Source organism: Bombina bombina, chromosome 4 (assembly GCF_027579735.1).
Source record: "Bombina bombina isolate aBomBom1 chromosome 4, aBomBom1.pri, whole genome shotgun sequence".
NCBI lineage: Eukaryota > Metazoa > Chordata > Amphibia > Anura > Bombinatoridae > Bombina > Bombina bombina.
The window spans coordinates 1,207,170,410-1,207,193,147 of record NC_069502.1 but is presented as its reverse complement, the minus strand read 5'-3'; the positions used below and the strand labels follow the sequence as shown (position 1 = coordinate 1,207,193,147).

At 37.3% G+C, this 22,738-nt stretch overlaps 1 protein-coding gene across 1 annotated transcript in view; it reads right to left on the bottom strand.

Moving 5' to 3' along the window:
• The window catches only part of MDGA1 (MAM domain containing glycosylphosphatidylinositol anchor 1), an 802,309-nt gene that overhangs the window by 359,327 nt on the left and 420,244 nt on the right, over window positions 1–22,738 (bottom strand). The window contains exon 5 of the mRNA XM_053712693.1: window positions 20,364–20,496. Coding sequence (XP_053568668.1) covers window positions 20,364–20,496 — 133 coding nt within the window. The remainder of the gene's footprint in view (window positions 1–20,363; window positions 20,497–22,738) is intronic.

Sequence of the window (22,738 nt, the reverse complement as noted above, 5' to 3'; positions counted from 1 at the left end):
GGGTATCCGTCACATTGGTAGCAGCGGTGGGATCTGCTTCTTCCACACGGTTCCTGATGACAGAGGAGAAGTGCCACAGTAACCGGTAACCATGGAGGCCGAGTTCCGATGGAGAATGACAGAGGCGCTGGCCCCACTGTATGGTCCTGGTTTTGCACAGAACAAGAGGGAAGAGAGGAACTTTTTCCCTCAGCGACTCTGGAGGAAGGCTCTCCAACAGGAGCAGGACTGTTTTGGAAAGGTCCTCCCCACTGATACGGAAAGGTACTGGCTCCAGCTAGATTTATGAATGCCTTTCCTGGGAGAGCAGCCCAGGGAGGAACAGCTGATTGCCTTACACGGACTAGTCCAGACAGAGATGGTGCTGGAGGATGGCTACCGAGCCCTCCAGTGGTATGCTATGCATGTGCGGTCATGGCTGGAGGAGGTCTACCCAACAGAGGGCTTTGGCGGCCCTGGATTACTATTTGAAAAGATGCTAAAGGACCCCGACTTTTGGGATAAGACTGACGAAAGACTGGCTGAAATTCGCGGATACCGAGAGAGACTGTTGGATCTTTCGGGAGTGCCTTGGCTTGAAGCTAATCTGAATTTTATGATTGTCCAAGAATGGGAACTGGAAGTGGCATATGCAGAGCTGTTGGATCCTGATCAGCAATCTGGCTCCGAGCTTATGGTCTTGGACCAGGGGGCCACCCTAGCAGAAGCGCTGGCAACCAGACAGAGAGCCGCCAGCCTCTGTCCAGCACCTGCAACAGCTCCAGGAAACCAGGGAGAGGAGGAAGTCGTCCTCCCTCCCCTTACAGAGAACCGCTTGCAAGGAGAGATGGATGTCAATAACCCTCCCCAGCAGCAGAACCCCTTCCCGGGAGAGGAGACAGTCGGTCTCTCTCCCCAGTGGCAGAGCCAGGAGCCGGGAGAGGAGACAATCGGTCTCTTTCCCCAGCAGCAGAGCCATCCCCTGGGAGCGGAGGTAGTCGTCCTCCCTCCCCATAAACAGAACCCCTTCCTGGGAGAGGAGACAGTCGGTCTCTCTCCACATGGGCAGAGCCGGGAGAGGATACAGTCGGTCTCTCTCCCCAGCGGCAGAGCCATCCCCTGGGAGCAGAGGCAGTTGTCCTCCCTCCCTGTAAACAGAACCCCTTCCTGGGAGAGGAGACAGTCGGTCTCTCTCTCCAGCAGCAGAACCAGGAGCCAGGAGAGGAGACAGTTGGTCCATCCTTCAGGAGCGGAGGTAGTTGTCCTCCCTCCCCTTACAGAGAAGCCCTTGCAGGGAGAGACGGGTATCGATATCTCTCCCCAGCGGCCGAATCCCTTTCTGGGAGAGGAGACAGTTGGTCTCTCTCCCCAACAGCAGCACAGTTTCCCATGGAGCGGAGGTAGCAGACCACCCTCCCCAGCGGTAGATCTCCTTCTCGGGAGAAGAGACAGATGGACTCTCCTCTAAGTAGCTTGGCAGGGTCTCTACCCTTTTCTTGTCCCAGAGTATTTCTCACAGGGGGCAGGCGTTGCATTGGGCAAGGAGGATAAAAGTGTATACAGTTGGTGCTACATGTTTGGGCACCTGAGCTTTACCTGCCCCACCAAGGAACAACCTCCCCCTCTGGTCTGGGGTGGGAATACAGCTGGGGAACCGGCACTAGCTTTGTTTGTGGGTTGGTCACAGAGTGTCACAGAGAGAGGCAGTGTGGCTATAGAACTTTAGGACACTGGAACTTGTGGGACAGCAATTGTTTTGGAGCCGGCCTTAGAAAACTTGTTCGGGACGTTACCTTATGTGACTATCCCTGCGTCAGCAGGAACCCCCCAGGATTTCCTAAGCTCAGGAGGGATGGGATAACCTCTCCCAGCAACCGAGAAGTGTTGGGCCACCGTCGGACAGCCCCAGGCCGACTCGTTAAGGGTCTAGCTGGGTCTGCCGAACTGGAGCGGGGGAGATGTCATGGATACCAGGCTGCAAGGGTTAAACCCCTACCCCCTATAACCTTCCCCCTATTGTTATCTAGTCTAGGTGTGAAGTGTTTTTCTGTTAATTGTGTGAGTTATCCATTGTCCTTTTGTAAGTCAGGATGTGATTAGACTCTGTTTAACTAAGCATTGTCTGATGTTTGTCTCATTGTATATTTGTTTCTATTTGTGTAGTAACTACCCCCATGTGTTGTAAATCTCTAAAAGCTGTGTTTTCTGTGCAATAAACCCCTACCCCCTATAACCTCACCCCTGTTATCTAGTCTAGGTGTATAGTGTCTTTCTGTTATTGTGTGAGTCATTTATTGTCCTTTTTTAAGTCAGGATGTGATTAGCATCTGTTTAACTAACCATTGTCTGATGTTTGTCTCATTATATAATATTTGTTTCTATTTGTGTAGTAACTACCCCCATGTGTTTGAAATATATAAAAGCTGTGTTTTCTGTGCAATAAAGCAGTTCTTGTTTCACCTGAATATGCTAGTCTGTCTAGTTATTTAGGTGAGCTCCAGCTAAAATCACTTTTCCTGGGCTACATAGCAGCCTGTTCAAGGCAGAGAAAGGATTCTCAGGCAGAGCTACCCAGCCTGGGTAGCTGGAATCTGTCACAGGGTGGGACCCTGGGTACTGATGCTGTCGGGCATCAGGGGTGGCTACAGGCTGTGGTCACTTGCCAGCTACATATCTGCAGTCGGCAGGGAGGAAGCAGGACCCATTGGGCGGAGCTACCCAGTCGGGGTAGCCGGGGTATCCGTCACGTATTGCAGTAATCACAAGACCTACTTGTAGAAATGGAATTGCTTGTTGTATGTGTTTAAGCATAATTATCAATACAATGTATCCAAAACAACACACTCAAATTGTTAAATAATATATCGAAAAACATAATGAAATGTTAATTAATGAAAAAAATAATGCCATATGTGTCTAAATGCAAAACATTATATCAGTTCATGATGTGAGAAAATGTTATAATTTAAATTAAACATGTGATTTGAGATATGTTTTAATGTTTTAACAAACCAGGAATCATTTACGTTTATTAACTGAGCATGTGTAAACCCATAAACACTCGAATTGTCATACGAAAGCCAAGATGCACCACCAACAGGTCAAATTTGATTTTAAAGTGTTTAAAGTACAAAAATGAATTATTATTATTTTTTTTATTGAACCGGAGTACTGTTAATGCAAATTACATGACTTTTTAATGCAAAGTAAATAACAAAACTTGAAAAAAATAAACATTTTATACTAGACTGAAATGGCTAGAAATTTGAAACACTTGTTAAAACTTAAACGGCTAGATTACAAGTTGTGCGTTAGGGTTAAAATACAGCGATGGCCGGTCCCAACGCTGCTTTTTAACGCCCGCTGGTATTATGAGTCTTGCAGGTACAGGTGTATCGCTCACTTTTTTGGCCAGACTCGGAAATACCACAAATCCACTTACGTCAATTGAGTATCCTATTTTCTCAATGGGACTTGCATAGCGCCGGTATTACGAGTCTTCCAAAAAGTGAGAGCGGTGGACCCTCTCCTGTCAAGCCTGGTACCGCATTTAAAAGTCAGTAGTTAAGAGTTTTACACTACAACGCCGTAGCATAAAACTCATAACTAAAATGCTAAAAAGTACACTAACACCCATAAACTACCTATTAACCCCTAAACCGAGGCCCTCCCACATCGCAAACACTAAAATAAATTTGTTTAACCCCTAATCTGCAGAACAGGACATCGCCGGCACTATAATAAACATATTAACCCCGGAACCACCGCACTCCAGCATCGCAAACACTATTTAAATATTACTAACCCCTAATCTGCTGGCCCTAACATAGCCAACACCTACCTACATTTATTAACCCCTAATCTGCCACCCCCAACGTCGCCGACACTATATAAAATGTATTAACCCCTAAACCTAAGTCTAACCCTAACCCTAACCCCCCTAACTTAAATATAATTACAATAAATATATTAAAATTACTACAATTTACTAAATTATTCCTATTTAAAACTAAATACTTACCTATAAAATAAACCCTAAGCTAGCTACAATATAACTAATAGTAACATTGTAGCTATCTTAGGGTTTATTTCTATTTTACAGGCAACTTTGTATTTATTTTAACTAGATAGAATAGTTATTAAATAGTTATTAACTATTTAATAACTACCTAGTTAAAATAAAGACAAATTTACCTGTAAAATAAAACCTAACCTAAGTTACACTAACACCTAAAACTACACTATAATTAAATTAATTACCTAAACTAAATACAATTAATTACAATTTAAAAAAATTATCTAAAGTACGAAAAAAACAAACACTAAATTACAGAAAATAATAAAATAATTACAAGATTTTTAAACGAATTACACCTACTCTAATGCCCCTTTACAAAATAAAAAAGCCCCCCAAAATAAAAAAGCCCTACTCTACACTAAATTACAAATAGCCCTTAAAATGGCCCCAAAGTAACCAGCTCTTTTACCTGTAAAAAAAAGTACAAATACCCCCAACATTAAAACCCACCACCCACACAACCAACCCTACTCTAAAACCCACCCAATCCCCCCTTAAAAAAAACTAACACTAACCCCTTGAAGATCACCCTACCGTGAGACGTCTTCACCCAACTGGGCAGAAGTGGTCCTCCAGACAGGCAGAAGTCTTCATCCAAGCCGGGCAGAAGAGGTCCTCCAGACTGGCAGAAGTATTCATCCAGACGGCATCTTCTATCTTCATCCATCCAGCACGGAGTGGCTCCATCTTCAAGACATCTGACACGGAGCATCCTCCTCGGCTGACGACTACCCGACGAATGAAGGTTCCTTTAAGTGACGTCATCTAAGATGGCATCCCTTCAATTCCAATTGGCTGATAGAATGCAATCAGCCAATTCAAATTAAGGTAGGAAAAATCCTATCAGCCAATAGGATTGAGCTTGCATTCTATTGGCTAATTGGATCAGCCAATAGGATTGAACTTCAATCCTTTTGGCTGATTGCATCAGCCAATAGGATTTTTCCTACCTTAATTCTGATTGGCTGATAGAATTATATCAGCCAATTGGAATTGATTGGACGCCATTTTGGATGACATCACTTACTTCATTTGTTGGGTAGTCATCGGCAGAGAAGGATGCTCCACGTCAGTTGTTTTGAAGATGGAGCCGCTCCACGCCGGATGGATGAAGATAGAAGATGCCGTCTGGATGAAGACTTCTGCCCGTGCGGAGGACCTCTTCTGCCCAGCTTGGATGAAGACTTCTGCCCATCTGGAGGACCACTTCTGCCAGGTTGGGTAAAGACGTCTCATGGTAGGGTGATCTTCAAGGGGTTAGTGTTAGTTTTTTTTAAGGGAGGATTGGGTGTGTTTTAGAGTAGGGTTGGTTGTGTGGGTGGTGGGTTTTAATGTTGGGGGTATTTGTACTTTTTTTTTTACAGGTAAAAGAGCTGATTACTTTGGGGCAATGCCCCACAAAAGGCCCTTTTAAGGGCTATTTGTAATTTAGTGTAGGGTAGGGCTTTTTTCTTTATTTTGGGGGGCTTTTTTATTTTGTTAGGGGAATTAGAGTAGGTGTAATTAGTTTAAAAATCTTGTAATTATTATTTTCTGTAATTTAGTGGGTTTTTTGTTGTACTTTAGATCATTTTTTTAAATTGTAATTAATTGTATTTAGTTTAGGTAATTCATTTAATTATAGTGTAGTGTTAGGTGTTAGTGTAACTTAGGTTAGGTTTTATTTTACAGGTAAATTTGACTTTATTTTAACTAGGAAGTTATTAAATAGTTAATAACTATTTAATAACTATTCTACCTAGTTATAATAAATACAAACTTGCCTGTAAAATAAAAATAAACCCTACGATAGCTACAATGTAACTATTAGTTATATTGTAGCTAGCTTAGGGTTTATTTTATAGGTAAGTATTTAGTTTTAAATAGGAATAATTTAGTGAATTGTAGTAAAAACCCGTAATTCCAGCGCTGTCTGCAAGTGAGCAGTGAGCTTAAAATGCTCATTAGCACCGCACCCCTGTTAACGCAAAACTCGTAATCTAGGTGATTGTAATTTTGAGACTTTTCGAGCAGATTAAAATAGACCCTACAGTTATAAATAATTGAAAGAAGAAATAAAATAAAAAAAGTAGTTTATTTAGCAAAACTACTTTCGATATATGATAAAAGACATTTCCTATACATTAGACTTACATGTAAATAACTCCCTAGGCACTGCAGTGTGAGTGGTGACAAGAATCCATATGTCAAAAGGACAGGCCTTTAATGAGCGTATAATAACTAATTAATGTTACTAAAATTAGCATTTAAAGTCTTTCCAACTAACTGATCATTTAATTACAAAAATCAGTGTGATCTTTACTTTATCCAACACAAAAACTATGTCATTAAAAGTTTAATGCTGAATTTAACCTCTGATAATTTAAATCTTAATTATTATTTTTTTCTTTAATTTAAAGGAAATTTGAAAATGACACCAAAGCCAAATCTAATGAGGATTACTAACAGCACAGCAGCAAAACTGGGCCAAAAACAATATAATCTGCATAAAGTAGTGAGATTAGATAATACAGCAATTTTCAGCCAGGCTTGGTTCTGCAAACAAACAGAATGATATGAGATAAAGAAAGATTAAAGTTATGCAGGAAATCTGGGACATAATAAATACAAATATGCAGCTGTAAAAAAATTTGGTTTGTCCAAAACTTTTGTAATGAATATTTGGGGACATTCGTTTCCCTGAATATTCTTTGGCTGCACTATTTGGTATTAATTTAGTTTAAAACTAAATGGATGCTGAATATTCGTTCTTGTTAAATTTCACCTGTAGCTTTATACTTACCTTTTGCGCACTGGAGTAGGGTTGCCACCTCGGTCATATTTTCCTGGACACTTATTAGTTACACCTGCTGCAGGGTGTGCAGAGGGGAACATGAATTGCACCCCTGCACAGCACATGAATTAGTGATCCTGGACAGCACTATTCATGTTCCTCCCAGCATACCCTGCAGCATGTGTAACACGTGTGTCCAGGAAAACATGGCCGAGGTTGCAACCCTACACTGGAGAGCCATGCTAACTTGGTCCTCTTCTTTACAGTAACCAGGACACACTAACAGGATGCTTAGCACGGCCAGCTCCCTGGGACTGCATTGAGGACCTTCTACTTTTATACAGGCCTTGGGAGCCGCTATGCTAAATCTCCTGTTAGCAGGGCTCTGTGAAGAAGAGGACCGTATTAGTACGGCTCTCCAGAGCGCAAAAGGTAAGTAATAACCCCTTAAAATGTATTATCCCGTTACATGTTTGGGTGAATGTTGAATTTTAACTCTTAAGGGGAAATTACAGAGCGCCAGCTAGACAGACCTCTAGCTCTGATAGATTGGCACCTAGTTGCCAATAAGGAGTTAACAATAAATAGTGGAGATATATCAGAGCGCCAAACAAAGTAGGCTGGGTCAAGGATCAGCACAGCAAATACCAACGATAACAATAAGAGTAAAAGTGTATGATAAGAAAAGTTTAATACAATTAGATACAATCCTAAAAAATGTTGTTAGACAACTTGACACATTCCTTTTAAAATGTGATTACACTCAGATAAAAACAGTTGTTATTCATGGATCCATGTTACAAGTAAAAATACAGCATAAAATATATATAAGCATAAAACCAAATAACTGAGAGAACTCTCTCACTCACGAGTGGTTGGAGCTGACGTGGGTAAATAGAAAAAACGGATACGATAACCGGACAAGGGTGTGTGCTGATAACAATGATGTGAAATAGTGTGGTACGTGGTAGATGATAAGGTAAATGCTATGACAGTAGATGTTTAGGGAAAAGGTGGTTCCGGTTCACACCATAAGTTTTACTTATGTGTTTAAGTTTGATAGAACTAAATACAATAACAATGGTGTATATTGTGTGATATGTGGTGAATGATAAAGCAAATATTACGACAATGGATATTTGTGAGGGAAAAGATAATCCCAACTCACACCAAATATTCTGTTTATGTGTTTAGTAAAATGGAGAAAAGCTCCTAAATTGGTATGGAGCGTGAAAAAATACCTTTACAAGTGCTTGATGAAAATGACGTGATCGTGTAAACCAAATCTCTTAAAAAATTGTAGAAAATAAACTCAGCGTTTGTGTAGTGCATAAAAGAACATGTCAGTGGTATTAAAAAGTGAGTGTACACATAATAAAAAGCAGAGGTGAGCAATAGAAAGAAAAACAAATAACAGTAATGTGAAAAAATAATAGCAATACTGTGAAATTGATCCTAGATCAGTTGAAACATATTCAATATGTGACAAATAACATAAACAGTTGTAAAGAGGATCTCCGGTACCAGAGACCTCTGGGGTTTTTCTATTTACCCACGTCAGCTCCAACCACTCGCGAGTACTTGTTCATCCAATTGTGAACCTGAGTTCTCTCAGTTATTTGGTTTTATGCTTATATATATTTTATGCTGTATTTTTACTTGTAACATGGATCCATGAATAACAACTGTTTTTATCTGAGTGTAATCACATTTTAAAAGGAATGTGTCAAGTTGTCTAACAACATTTTTTAGGATTGTATCTAATTGTATTAAACTTTTCTTATCATACACTTTTACTCTTATTGTTATTGTCGGTATTTGCTGTACTGATCCTTGACCCAGCCTACTTTGTTTGGCGCTCTGATATATCTCCACTATGAATTTTAACTCTTATCCATTTACATTTCTAAAGTCTATAGTTTCAAAGTATACAAAGAGAATGAGGTAAATTGGATACGAGAAATAAACTGGAAGATTTGTATAACTGAATGATCTGTCCGAATCATAATAAGTACCATGGCACTTTTAAGCTGATTTTACTAAACTTATGCAAGAAAAACGTTTTGGAATGTTGAAAGCAACATAAAAGTTCTAACATTACAGAGTGAGTGCTGTGTATAGTTTTGTTTATTTAATTATAGTAAATTCTACCAATGTGCGTCATTTAATTAAAAAAAATACATAAGGCAGCACCATCCTTTGCTGTTTACCCCTGTCATTCCAATGCTCATATGCATTGTCAGTGTATTAACCCCAGAGTGGCTGTAGACAGTCTCACAGCCAGCCCAATGTTGAGATTAATTCATTTTGCATGCATTTGAAAGACATTGGAAAACTCTAGCAGCAATGGTGCCTTTGCAGCTTACTGAACAGCAAAAGGGCTTTAGGGAAAAGTAAGTGAAAGTTATGATGTTTTATTAAAAAACTTGTATAGACTATTAGGATGGTAAATTTGTATAAAATATACGGAAATAATGGTTGGAGCTCAAACAACAGGACTGCACGTTCATTTTATAGAGCTTTGCCCACTTCTGCAAGTACTCACTTTACATGAGATATCCAGGGCCCCAGATATAACACAGAAGCTCAGGAGAGCTCACTCAAGACTTACAAGTTATTATTTGAACTGGCTGCCCAGTAAAATATATGTAGGAAAACTTAACTGAAAAGGTTTGATCTGAGCTTTAATGTGGGGGTATACTGTAGCTGACAGGGTTTTCAAAGAAACTGGTCTTATCTAATGCCATAAAGCAATATTACTGACAAGGACTGCAGACAATGCAGTCTGATCTAAGGTCTGAAGAGGTCATATGCCAGAAAGAAGCTGTAGGGTCATGAGATCTTATCTAAGGTCTGAGTCCCTACCTACCACTTCCCTTAAATAACTCTCTGGTTGTCAAACATTTTAGTGAATGGCATCTTCACCTGGTTTCCCTATTCACAGACATGCACTGAAACCTGCAGTAACCTAAATTATAGTGTCACTTTCATATAAAAAAACAATTATAATTTACAATCAAAATGGTTTCTGGTGATATAACTATTACCTAATGTTCCATTTGCACAAAGATGGATACAGGCATTCTAACAATCTCAGAATTTCAGTGTAAATCGATTATTATCTGAAGAGATGAGTAGTTACTGGGTTATTTCCCAATCTAAATTAATTCAAATCATATTATAAAGACAGTGAAAAAAGCCCTTACTGTATAACAGAGTACATCAGAGGTGTTTGCCCACTCAGCACCTGTAATAGGCTAGAAAATATCCCAAAATCTCATATTTCTTTTCTTGTCTTTAATAAAGCATCATATTATTTTTAGGCTTTTAGAGGTGTGTTCATCTTGCAGCCAATCAGCGTTAGTATGAAGCACACAAGTGATTCTACTAATAATCATTTGTGTAAAGCACACAAGGGATACTGTTTAACCAACTGTTACTCAACATATTTCATGCAAATAATAAAAATTAATGTTTCTATGGAGCTATTTTATATGGATTAAAGTTGTTTAGTACAAAGTAAGATTAAGTATGTAGCAATAAATTATACAGACAAATAAGCAGATACAGCATCCTCCCTCTTATAAAACCTTCTTAAAACTACATCTCTATAAAGTTTATTTTTATGTTTATCACTAACCTTATGTTTTCAAGAAAGGGTGGAGAGCAGTAATCTAACAACATCAACCTTATACAGTTTGTTATATCCTTTTGGGGCTTATCAGTATGGTGCGGGTTATGTGACAGTCAATACAATTGCCCTTAAAGGGACATTCTACTGTAAAAGAAAATGTTTTACAAATTATCAATTTTTCTTGCTGAAGTATATATATATTTTTCAAATAGCTTCTTTGCCTTTGAAGATGCTTGTACCTAATTAGCTGTCTTTACTCATTGAATCTCCTAGTCATAATTTCAATACCTAACCAATAGGCTTTGTGTATATAGAGAGATAAAAGGACAGCTGGTCTGTTTTCCCTCCGCATTCAGACCATTTAAAGTGATGTTGTATTAACAAAAACAGCCACTAAATAACATTAAATACAAATATATAGATGAAGAAACATTTTTATACATTTACATTACTGCATCAAATATAACAAGTTATTTGGAACAAAATTTTAAGTACAATGTCCCTTTAAAGCTGTGAACCACTGTGAAGCTACTTTAAGCTACTTTAAGAGACACTGTACTTTAAAATATAATTCCAATTACTTGTTATACCAGTACGGAGTATTAAATCATAGGAATTTGCACCTATAGAATTATTTTTGAATTAGAAATACATTAGTTTGCTCATTGTTCTAAAGAATATTCCCATTTAATTGGGCTGAGCTTGTACCTAATTATATTTATTTTTCTATACAGAAAGGCCTATACGTAGGCACTGAAACTGTCATTATAGGTAGTGGTTTCAGTGAATTAATCCTGCTATTTCAGTCACAACCATAAACCTACAAGAGTAAATTCCAGGTAATGTCATAGTCTGTAGCTGGTATAACAGGCTACTGGGAGTTTGGGGGAAAATATGCCACAGTGTCCCTTTAACCCAGTAGTTAGTTGTTGGTAACTTGACTGAAGAATCCTAACTTTATCATAGATATTATGTATTTAAAGGGACATGGAAGAACTTACTATTTTTAAAAACCTTCCAATTCTGTTATCAAATTTGCCTTTTTATCTTGTAAGGGCAATTCAATTGGGGAACTTTTTGCCTAAGGAGGCAGTGAATGCCAATACCTTAGCTCAATTTACAAATGGTTTAAATGCATTTTTTACTAAAAACAAAATTCAGTGATGTAATTGTCTGTGTTAAATTGGTTGGCTTATAAATGTATTTATGTAAGTTCAGTTGACAGATTCTTTATTGTAAGTCAGGTAGGATCTGTATAAGTTGAACTTGATGGACGTTTTTCTTCTTTTAACCTAATCTACTATGACACTATATCTTTGCTTCCTTTGTTGAAGCTTAGTTCCTTTCCATGACAGGATACCGAGGTATGACTAGGAGTGCGAATGTGGCTTGGGCAATATATGTATAACATTATTACACTGTTACAAACACTAGTGCCATATAGTTCACAAGACATGTGCATGCCCCTGATCTTACCTGATCATGCCCTCATGGAAATTAGCTAAGTTTCAAAAAAGGAAAGCAAAAGGCAGAGGGAGCTTTGTTAAAAGCATTACAAAGTGTTTTATAATTGTACGCTCTTTCCTAATCAGGAAAGTTTAATTTTGACTTCTTTGTCCCTTTATATTAGTAAATGTTTAAAAAGGTTTTCTTGGAAGCAGAAATATGTATGTGTGGTTTTCCTGTGTAGTTAACCCATGCAAGCACACATCTAAATGTCTTCCTTGTGTCCTGCTATTGTAACATCTGCTTCACATTCCAATCAGTTTCAATTTGTACACAAAACAATCTTATTGTCTTTTTGTTATTGACCTGCAAGTTATTCCAATTAATAAGAAATGTAAAAAAGCAAAATCTAAGAAACAGGTGTATCCTAGATTTTCACGTGGGTTCCATTGAAACAGAAGATATGTAACCTAAGTCTATGTATTTTGTCACCCAGTCATTACACGTGTACAATTAATAATCTCATATAATTTTAAAGGATTTTATAATTTACACATTTAAACCTACAAACACTTAAAGGGACACTGGACTAAAAATTTGTCTTTTGTCATTCAGATAGAGCATGCAATATTAATAAACTTTCTCATTTACTCCTATAATCAAATTGTCTTCATTCTCTTGGTATCTTTATTTGAAATGCAAGAATGTAAGTTTAGATACCGGCCCATTTTTGGTGAAGAACTTGTGTTGTTCTTGCTGATTAGTCGATACAAATTTTAAAGTTTAAAAGTGTGATTTGAACTGAGCTTGGGTAAGAAATTTAACATTAAGTTTCAGTGCAGATTGTTAAAGTCCAAAAAATCATTTGAAAAGCTGCTGGATATGTGTCCTCTTAAAGGAACATAATACCCATATGCTAAATCACTTGAAAGTAGTGCAGCATAACTGTAAAAAGCTGACAAGAAAATATTGCATTAACATCTCTAAAATATATTTAGCTTACAATAATAAAAGTTATACTTCAACTGCTGTCCAGTTGTACGTTGAAACCCCCCAAAACAATAGCCAATTAGCATCAGCAGTGCTAAGGTCATAATATCCATTGCTGTGATACTATGAGATTTCACTAAAATCTTGTGGGATTTCATACTAAACTTCTTTAAACTGAATAGGGAAATAACATGACTGTGCCTGCACATGCCAGATGCAGGCTCCCTTGCAAGTCCTGGGACTAGTATCCTGATTGGCTGCTTAAAGTCCCTTTACAATGGTGTAAGAATAATTAGGACATTATGAGGTAAATATCTTCCTTTTTTACATAGAAATGTTTAGGTGATTTTTTCTAGTCAGCTTTTAAAAAGCTATACTGCATCACGCTCAAGTGCTTCAAGTTTCCATGACATATGAAACTATATAATAAGTGAAATGGTTTAGAATTTGGACCCACCCCACCCTCTAACCCCCCCCCCCCCATAAAAACAGGTGATATATTTTTCAAAGTACTCTGCTTGATTGGAATGGAGCCACAGATAGAAAGTGCACTGCTTCATATAATTTAGTCTATTTCTCATCCATTCTTCTTTTTTCTCCTGAAGTGAATTTGTGCAATTTAACACGCAACAACTAATAGCCATAGGAGTTAGACATATTACTTTATATCCACCTGTGTAAAAGAAAACATACAACATACATGATACATTAGAGACCCCTCCTTTAAACAAATAAACAGAGGACACTGACCGGCCTCTGCTCTGATCCATAAGGGAGACTGGATTGATTTCTTGCTTCTATAGACCAGATTGTCAGCTCTGGCGCGTCCCCACCAAGGTGCCCCTGAACAGAGAGAGCACCAGTAAGTAGTATCCAGTTCCTTACTGAGTGTATCACTATAAATACTGTATCTTGGAGTCTTTTCAACCATGAGTTAAAAAGCACAAAGGGATGAAGACGCTACGGTATTGAAATTCACAGAGTGTAATGTAGAACAATGGCTGCTCTTCGCCAAAATAAGAAGCAAGGATAACCCTTGATAAGTAGAATTTCAGACTAAAACATTTGAATTTGAGATGTGATATCCTCATATATTTGTCCCCTGGTGGTCACAGGGAGATTGGGACAAAAGCTGTACAGTGCAAGAGGACACTCAAGTTATATGTCAGGTCAAGGACATTATCGGTAAGGAATTCCAGAGCTACCAATAACAGCTGCATGTAGATATTAACAAATTCATTCAGCAAATCCCACTAGTGATTCCAAATGTACAAATAATGTAAAGAATAACAATTTAGCTTTAGTGCATTGAAATCTAAATAGAATTCCCTGCTTGAAACATTTTTCTCTTAGAGAAAAAACTAAGGTTGGAATTTGCGATTAACCCCTTGAATAGGGCTGTAATGTATTGCTATACGATTGGTCAATCCCCTCTAACAGTTAAAAGGTTAAGAAGTTATTAAGCTATAAATATTATATTATAAATATTAAAGCTCATTAATTTAACCCTGATTTAATTCAAAGATAACTTACAAGAGTGCATTGAATTTTTTAAAGCACTTTTAAAAAATGGTTCAAGGGGTTTATTGTGTAAGTCATTCCTGACCAGAGAGGGTCACTTTAAGGTTTCAGAGAATGGACAGCAATTTGTTTAATGTATCATTGTATGTGCTGCATACAGTCTTAGGGGCATACTTATGAAAGTTGGAGCAGACATGATCCGCTGCACATCAATAAATGCAGGCAGCATACGCCGTCTGCATTTATTATTGCACAAGCAGTTCTTGTGAACTGCTTGTGCAATACCGCTCCCTGCAGATTTACGGCCAATCGGCCGCTAGCAGGGGGTGTCAATCAACCCAATTGTATTCTATCTGGTTGATTTCTGTCCACCGCCTTATAGCAGGTGCACAAGTTATGCAGCAGCATACGGAGCTTGATAATTTGGCCCCTGATACTGCACTAATGAAGCTGCAATAAAGTAGTGATACAGAAGTTGCCTATCAGGGGATAGCAGTGAGTCTGTCTATCCCACTTACATATGTTTAAAATGTAGAGTTGGAGGAAGTTGAAATTTAAAGGGACAGTCTACTTAAAAATGTTTATTGTTTAAAAAGATAGATAATCCCTTTATTACCCATTCCCCAGTTTTGCATAGCCAACACTGTTATATTAATATGCTTTTTCCCTCTGTGATTCTAAACCTTTGCAGACTGCCCCCTTATCTAAGTTATTTTGACAGACTTGCATTTTAGCCAATCAGTGCTGACTAAATAACTTAACAGGAGTGAGCACAATGTTATCTATACGGCACGCATGAACTAGCACTGTCTAACTGTGAAAAACTGTCAAAATGCACTGAGCTAAGAGACGGCCTTCAATGGCTTAGAAATTCACATATGGGCCAACCTAGGTTTAGCTTTCAACAAAGAATATCAAGGGAACAAAGTAATTTTGATGTTAAAAGTAAATTGGAACGTTGTTGGAAAATTGCATGCCCTATCTGAATCATGAAAGTTTTATTTTGACTAGACTGTCCCTTTAAATAGATATTGAAACTCTAAACAAAGAACACAAAAAAACAATACTGTAGTACTGTACATATAAAAAACAGCCTTTCCCCATCTTGTCTAATTATTCACAGCTGTGCTTAGTAAGGCCATATACAGAGATAGAGAGTGTTACTAGCAAGGGAGAAGATGATGCACTTAATTAAACTTAATAACTGGTAAAAACTAATGACTTGGTTACAAGTATTCAGATGTTTCATTTTAAACAAATCAAAAACTTCTGTAGGTTTAACAAATACATTTTATGATAAAAATGTGGGCTTATACTACAGTGTTCTAAATTACCAAGACAATAAATGGACACTAAATTCTACCATGTTACATTGGGCAGACTAGTGGTATTTGTTCCAAGGATATACTAATACACATCAAATTAATTAAACCCCTGGCTACTTTTTTACAGTAAGTGTTATTTGAGCTAATCACCAGATCACTTATTCAGCACCTGTACTAAGTATCCAGTATCCATGACTCAATTATTGGCCCCCTAAGCCTTTTCTTGGAAGCCCTTGAACCCAACCAGTAAATAACCACAGAAACAATCATATATCTGGATTGTAAGTTCCCACGGGAACAGGGCCCTCAATTCCCCCTGTATTTGTTTTGTTAAACTTTGGTGTCTTCTATATTGTATTGTACTGTACTTTTATCTTTGTACCCATGGACAGCGCTGTGGAATCTGTTGGCGCTTTATAAATAAAGAATAATAATAATCATATATCTCATGCAAGACATTGTATAAATTCTCTGGGGTACATGGGTATTAGTGAAAGAGAATGTACATAGCAAACTCAGTTCACTTTCCTTTTGGAGGTTAAGATCAAATCATTTGTGGAAAAGAGACACATATCCAAATGTATAAAAGGGGTAGTTCCAGTTCCACTGTAATTTAGATGTACTGTTCCGGTAAATAAAATAGTACGAAAAGTGCACAATGTGATAGTATCTGGCTTGTTAGTGAAATGTCAAATAATATTCAACAAGAATCATTTATTTTTCATTCACTTGGCAACATAACATCATTTTTGTGAGAATGTATGAAAACTGGTGATTTTTAGCTTGATTTTTTCAGGTTTTTCAATCTGTTTGAAGAGCTGTCCTTTGGGTTAGTAAACCTATGTATCAGGGTGATCTGGGAAATATATGACAATCTATAATACACAGGCTACTCACTAGATTTTCAAATGGGTTATGAAGAGTATATTCTGCCAAAGCAAAAGTTGCAGCCATTGACATCTGCAACAATTTTCAGAAGGGGGTGGGGCAAAAAATAATAATACCGTAACAGTAATAATACCCCAGTGGGGAATGTCAAATTCCTCCGCCCCCCCCCCCCCCACTTTCAGATTTTATCATCATTAAAGATGACAGAGTGAATACAATTTCTTTTTACTTAATCAGTAATATCAGTTCATAATATTGAACAATGAATTATTTCACACCACTGTGTATGATTTTATTTTAAACTTACTTTTAACTTGAAAACCCTTAAATGCAATCACAATAAGCATCCCAGGTGGCATTATTATTGTGACTTTTTTTTAGATGATTGGAATAGTTAAAACCCATACCAGGCTCTTCACACAAGAAAAGGATGAGGAGCGCTATATAAAAGCAAGGAGCAGGCAATATAGGAATGAATAACACATCAGTTAAATTCTGTAGAAATGTATTTATATACTCTATATATATCCAGAATTCACTGAGCCCCAACATGTTAGAAACAGCATCAGATGTCAGTTTATAGCAAACTTGTCCTAAGCATTTTAGTACTGGTCCACATTTTGCTTTATCCCCTTCACCCCCCACAGGAATTACTAAAGTTATGCCAAAGTAAGGGAAATTAATAAAACAGTGACCATATTGTAATAAATTATTCAAATGGACCTTCCACTATGACAGTTTGCACATTTATAATTATGGATTCCTTATCCTGCACTTTTAATAAACATGAATCTCCTCTTGGCATCAGATATGAATTGAGGTTTATAAAAATGACAGGGTCAGATCCTATGTCACATTAGGTGCCCCTGCAACAGTGACATCATAGACAGTAAGATGGAATTGACATCTCCTAGTTGGAAGACTAAAGTTCTAAACACACTGATTTGATTTGCTAGTGATCTGTACTGAGGTCTCATAAGGGCACGCTCCAGTTTTCTATTTTATATGGACATTTTGTAAAGGATGTCAGTGCTTCTGATTTCCCTTGTTGCTAAGTCTCTGTAAGTCATTGTTTGTTGTTGCATCTCTCTAGTATATGTAATGTTTTTACAGAAAAATTCACCTTTAATAAGCCTATGTAGATAAATAATTTGGTAAGCTTCTCTAAACGATTATGACTGGTTCCTCTTTTGGCAAACATTTGGGTTATTTTTAGTGGTAATCAGTATTCTTTAATTGTGTCACAATATGCTAGATAAAATCTATAGATCTTCAAATCTTCCATGTGTTATCATGCAGTTTGCTTCTCTGACAAATCTCCTAGATTACTATTACACCGCCCAGCACAAAGTCATTTATGTTTTTATCTAATAATTATGTACTTAAAAAAATGGTTGTAAGAATATACAGTCCCTGAAAGCAGTCAAATATCTATTGTGGGGACATCTTTACTGTCTGTGACATCTATATGACATCTAAGAATTGACTCAGGAAGTTTATCATCTCATCAAATTTAAGAATGAGGATGGAATGAAAAGTATAAACGGCTCATTGCCTAGGGGCTACCTCCCAGCCAACACAGCAAAGAGCAGCAATGCGTACATGTAGGCAATTCATTTGATGGGGCAAGAGGAGAACCGCACAAGTGCTGAGGTCCTTTTACAGGCTACGAGTAAGAGAAAGAATAGAAACAGGAGTTTTTACTTAAAATATACAGAAATGAGTTTACATACATATTTGTAAAGGCATTTACTAAATTACTCATAATAAGGGAATATACGTACGTGATTCATTAATAGAACATCAAACTACTAAACCCACCTATAACAGACTCACTATGCTATTTTATTCTTTTTCTGGCTGCACCTTTCTTTAACCCCTTACAGACTGCTGACACTGCATATTGGATCTTATGTATTCTTGCACCATCTAACAGAAGCAGCACTCACCTGCAGACCAATAAGGGTGCTCGCTCTCTGACTGATGAATTGTGTGTTTTGGCTTTTGTAATACACAATGCACCGAATAAACTTCCTTTTGCATCAGCTCTATTACTTTGTATTTATGAGGATTTATATATATTATTTAACATCTAAAATGTGAATAAAAACTGCAAAAATGAACAACTCCTGTTCTGTATTGTGTACACAAAACATATTTGTAAGGAGCAGGTAACATCAGTAATGTAGGAATGTGCACTGTTTCTGTCTCGAGATATGGGAAATTACCTAAGCTCCAGGATGACGTGCAGTATGAAGATACACAGCTTTAAGAGTCATTACCTGCAAAAGGTCACAATAAGAGAATGGCTTGGAGAAAGATTTCCCTTTAAAGATAATGTAATTTTAAGTGCTCTAAGGCAGCACCTGATCTTTTAGGGAGAATCCCAATTGTACTTGTTTGGCTGAAGGAGTAAGTGAACATTCCCCTTTCCTGTTGCTGCTCTAGGATGTATCTCTATCACCTATAAACACCCTCATAGTCACACCCGCCAACTGCCAACTGCACCAAAATAACACTTCCAACTTTATCCCTGCTATACTTACCCCACCCATAACACAAACACAATTCCCCTTATGAGTATCCTTGGGACCCAACTTCTCTGGATCAGATGTGAAAAACCACGTTAAAACCCTTCAAGATCTAGTGGCTCACTCAAGAGAGAAATTTAACTGGGGAGAGTGAAGTTAGCAGGAAGCAAGGGGCGCACTATAAAAATTAAATCCTGCAACCAATACAAATCATATTACTCTGCTTTCAGCTTACAGTGTCTTACAATCACCTCTATTTTAACACACACATATTTCTCTATGAGGGTAATAATTGATTTGTGTATTTTGACACAATCTCCCCATCTTTTAGTTTACAGAATACGTCAGAACTGGCAGAATAATTTCAGCTACTCCCATATAACATCCCTTTACTGCCCAATAGCAGAAGCAAAGGACCCATTTTACAAACAAACAAACAAAAAATGTTTTAAATTTTGTATTGTAAGTAAGAATTTCACATCGTCTTTCTAACGTGCACTTTAATCAATTTTTTTCCTGGGTAAATTCATTTAAAATTTATTTTTTTCCGTATGATTTTACAGACCTATTTTGCTATTTTGACCTTTAATGTGTTTAAACAATACATTTTTGTTCTACATATCTTTATTTATATATCTCCCTTGTTTTATACAATTTTTTAGATTATAATTTTTTGTTGAGACTACTGTAATGAATATATCACCTTTACCTACTTAAAAGCAGAGAACAGCCCTTTGTGAGACACACAGTTCTCAAGGTAAAAACGTCTTTAGAGAATGCACTGATTTCTTAGAGAATCTCACAAGCCCAGAGAACTTTAGAGTCAGTAGCGGCTCTGTAGGATGTTTGTCCCACTACAGTTTGCGCTCTGGAACTTTGAGTGGTCAGATTTCAGCAACATAGTGATAATACCTGTAGGATTGTCTGTTCTGTGATTTGAAAAAGAGAGATGGCTCATCTCATAATAATACAAGAACATTAACTAACAGATAGAAAAGCAAATAAACTGTACTTCTGAAGGTTATAGCTTTTACTATATTTTGAATTTAATTGGGTGGTTTAAATGGAATATGAGTACTGATGAATGAATTACAGTAGAAAACAAGAGGCAAGACTGATATCACCAAATTCCTTTTCAGATTTACAGTCCCAGACACGGCATATGTTTACTCCAAAGCATGCATGTGCTACCCCTTACCTGTCCTGTTAGTGAGACGAAAAGTGATGGATTTATCGGGGATTCCACATACATTCCGTACAGACACTTGACACGTGTAATTGGCATAGTCCTGAGGCCGCAAGTTCTTCAGCTTCAAAACTTTTGTTTCACCCTAAGCAAAGGGAGAACATGCACTTTGTGAAAATTGGCACCACATGGTGTATGACCTTAAGAATAATGAGTTAAATATTCTGTATACATAACGCAGAACCTTCAATGGTGCTTAAGTTAAAAATACCAGTACCACCAAGAGAAGTTCATCATCTATTACTTTTGTCTGGCATATCTACTATTAAATGAATACTTCCTGATCCCCTACTTGTAGGACTATGTATATCAAATGTGCTTGATGTGTCCCCCTTTTGCTTGATATTTCTTTAAGACAATTGCCCATTACAAATGTCAAGTCATTGCACAGAAACAACTTGAAAATGATATGTAACATGCAACATTTTTCATTGGTGATAACATGATAATGCTGCTATGTTTGGTGAATATACAGAAAGACTGAAACACACAGAAATATCATCTACATTTTAACTTATGCCAAGTGATGCTATTGCTTTATAAAAACTTATATAAGTGAGCATAAGTAGATCAGATTTCTTAGATGATCTATTCTGTCAGTTCTGCAAATGTAGATCATAGAATATGTCTTCTTATACAGGAATATATGTTAGGTATCTGAGCAGCTGGACATTTATAAAACAACACCACTTATGATTGATGGGTTACATGGAAGAGGACCGTGAAGTGCATCATTTTAGTCTGGTTAGGAAACATGGCTGGAATGCATCTCTACATCACAAGATACCAGCAGACTTAAGGGGACAGTAAAGTCAAATTAAACTTTTAGGATTCTGAAAGAACATGACATTTTAAACTGCCATCTGCCTCTTTTACAATCCATAATGAATGCCTCTGCCAGACTGATCTTCCTTGCACGTTACTCCTCTTTGGCTGCACCTCTCTGCCAATCCCTTCACTGCCTCCTCTTGTTTCCAGAACTAAACACAAAATCCTGACCCTAACATTCATCGTCCTCAATAACACTGCTCCCCTATATCTCTCCACTCATCATCAGATACACTCCCTACCTTTCCCATCGCCCACCTTCTCTCTTCCTCTCTTGTGACCTCCTTACATTCCTGTCTAGAGGACTTTTCCAGACTGGCCTCAATCTCGTGGAACTCTCTTCTTCACTACATAAGACTCTCCCATATTTTTCAGAGTTTAAAGTGTTCCTTAAAAACTCTACTGTTCAGGGATGTAAACAATTATCTCTAACCTTTCTTACCCCAGTTCTTCTCCCCCTTTGCATGTAAACTTATCCCAGCTGTTATAAATATTCAAATGATAATATTTAGGGTATAACAGTTTTTGATGACTTTTCTTAGTTTTTTTTTTTTTTTTTAGTCATTAACAAAAATAAATAACTAAATAAAGAATAATATATATATATACACAAAACATTTTTAAAAATATATCATTTTGCTACATCATTTAACAAGATAATCTACTTTTCTACACTTTTATAGGACATCTATTATGATTCTATCATTCATGCACAAAACAAATAATAATTTTACTCTAATTCCAAACTAATCGAGTATACCTTACCACAAAATAATAATAATAATCCAACCATTTTTAGCACAAATTAACAAATTTTATCATCAAATTTAAGAATATAACGTAATGCAAATAATAATCTAGCACACATGCAATAAAATTAGTATAAATGTAGCAAATTATTTATCTAGAAAACTGTCCATAGGGGCATATTTATCAATGTGCTAGCGGACATGATACAAAGTAGTGTATAGGGGCATATTTATCAATGTGCTAGCGGACATGATACAAAGTAGTGTATAGGGGCATATTTATCAATGTGCTAGCGGACATGATACAAAGTAGTGTATAGGGGCATATTTATCAATGTGCTAGCGGACATGATACAAAGTAGTGTATAGGGGCATATTTATCAATGTGCTAGCGGACATGATACAAAGTAGTGTATAGGGGCATATTTATCAATGTGCTAGCGGACATGATACAAAGTAGTGTATAGGGGCATATTTATCAATGTGCTAGCGGACATGATACAAAGTAGTGTATAGGGGCATATTTATCAATGTGCTAGCGGACATGATACAAAGTAGTGTATAGGGGCATATTTATCAATGTGCTAGCGGACATGATACAAAGTAGTGTATAGGGGCATATTTATCAATGTGCTAGCGGACATGATACAAAGTAGTGTATCATGTCTGCCGCACATTGATAAATGCTGACAGCATACGCTGTCGCCATTTATCATTGCACCAGAAGTTCTTGTAAACTGCTGGTGCAAT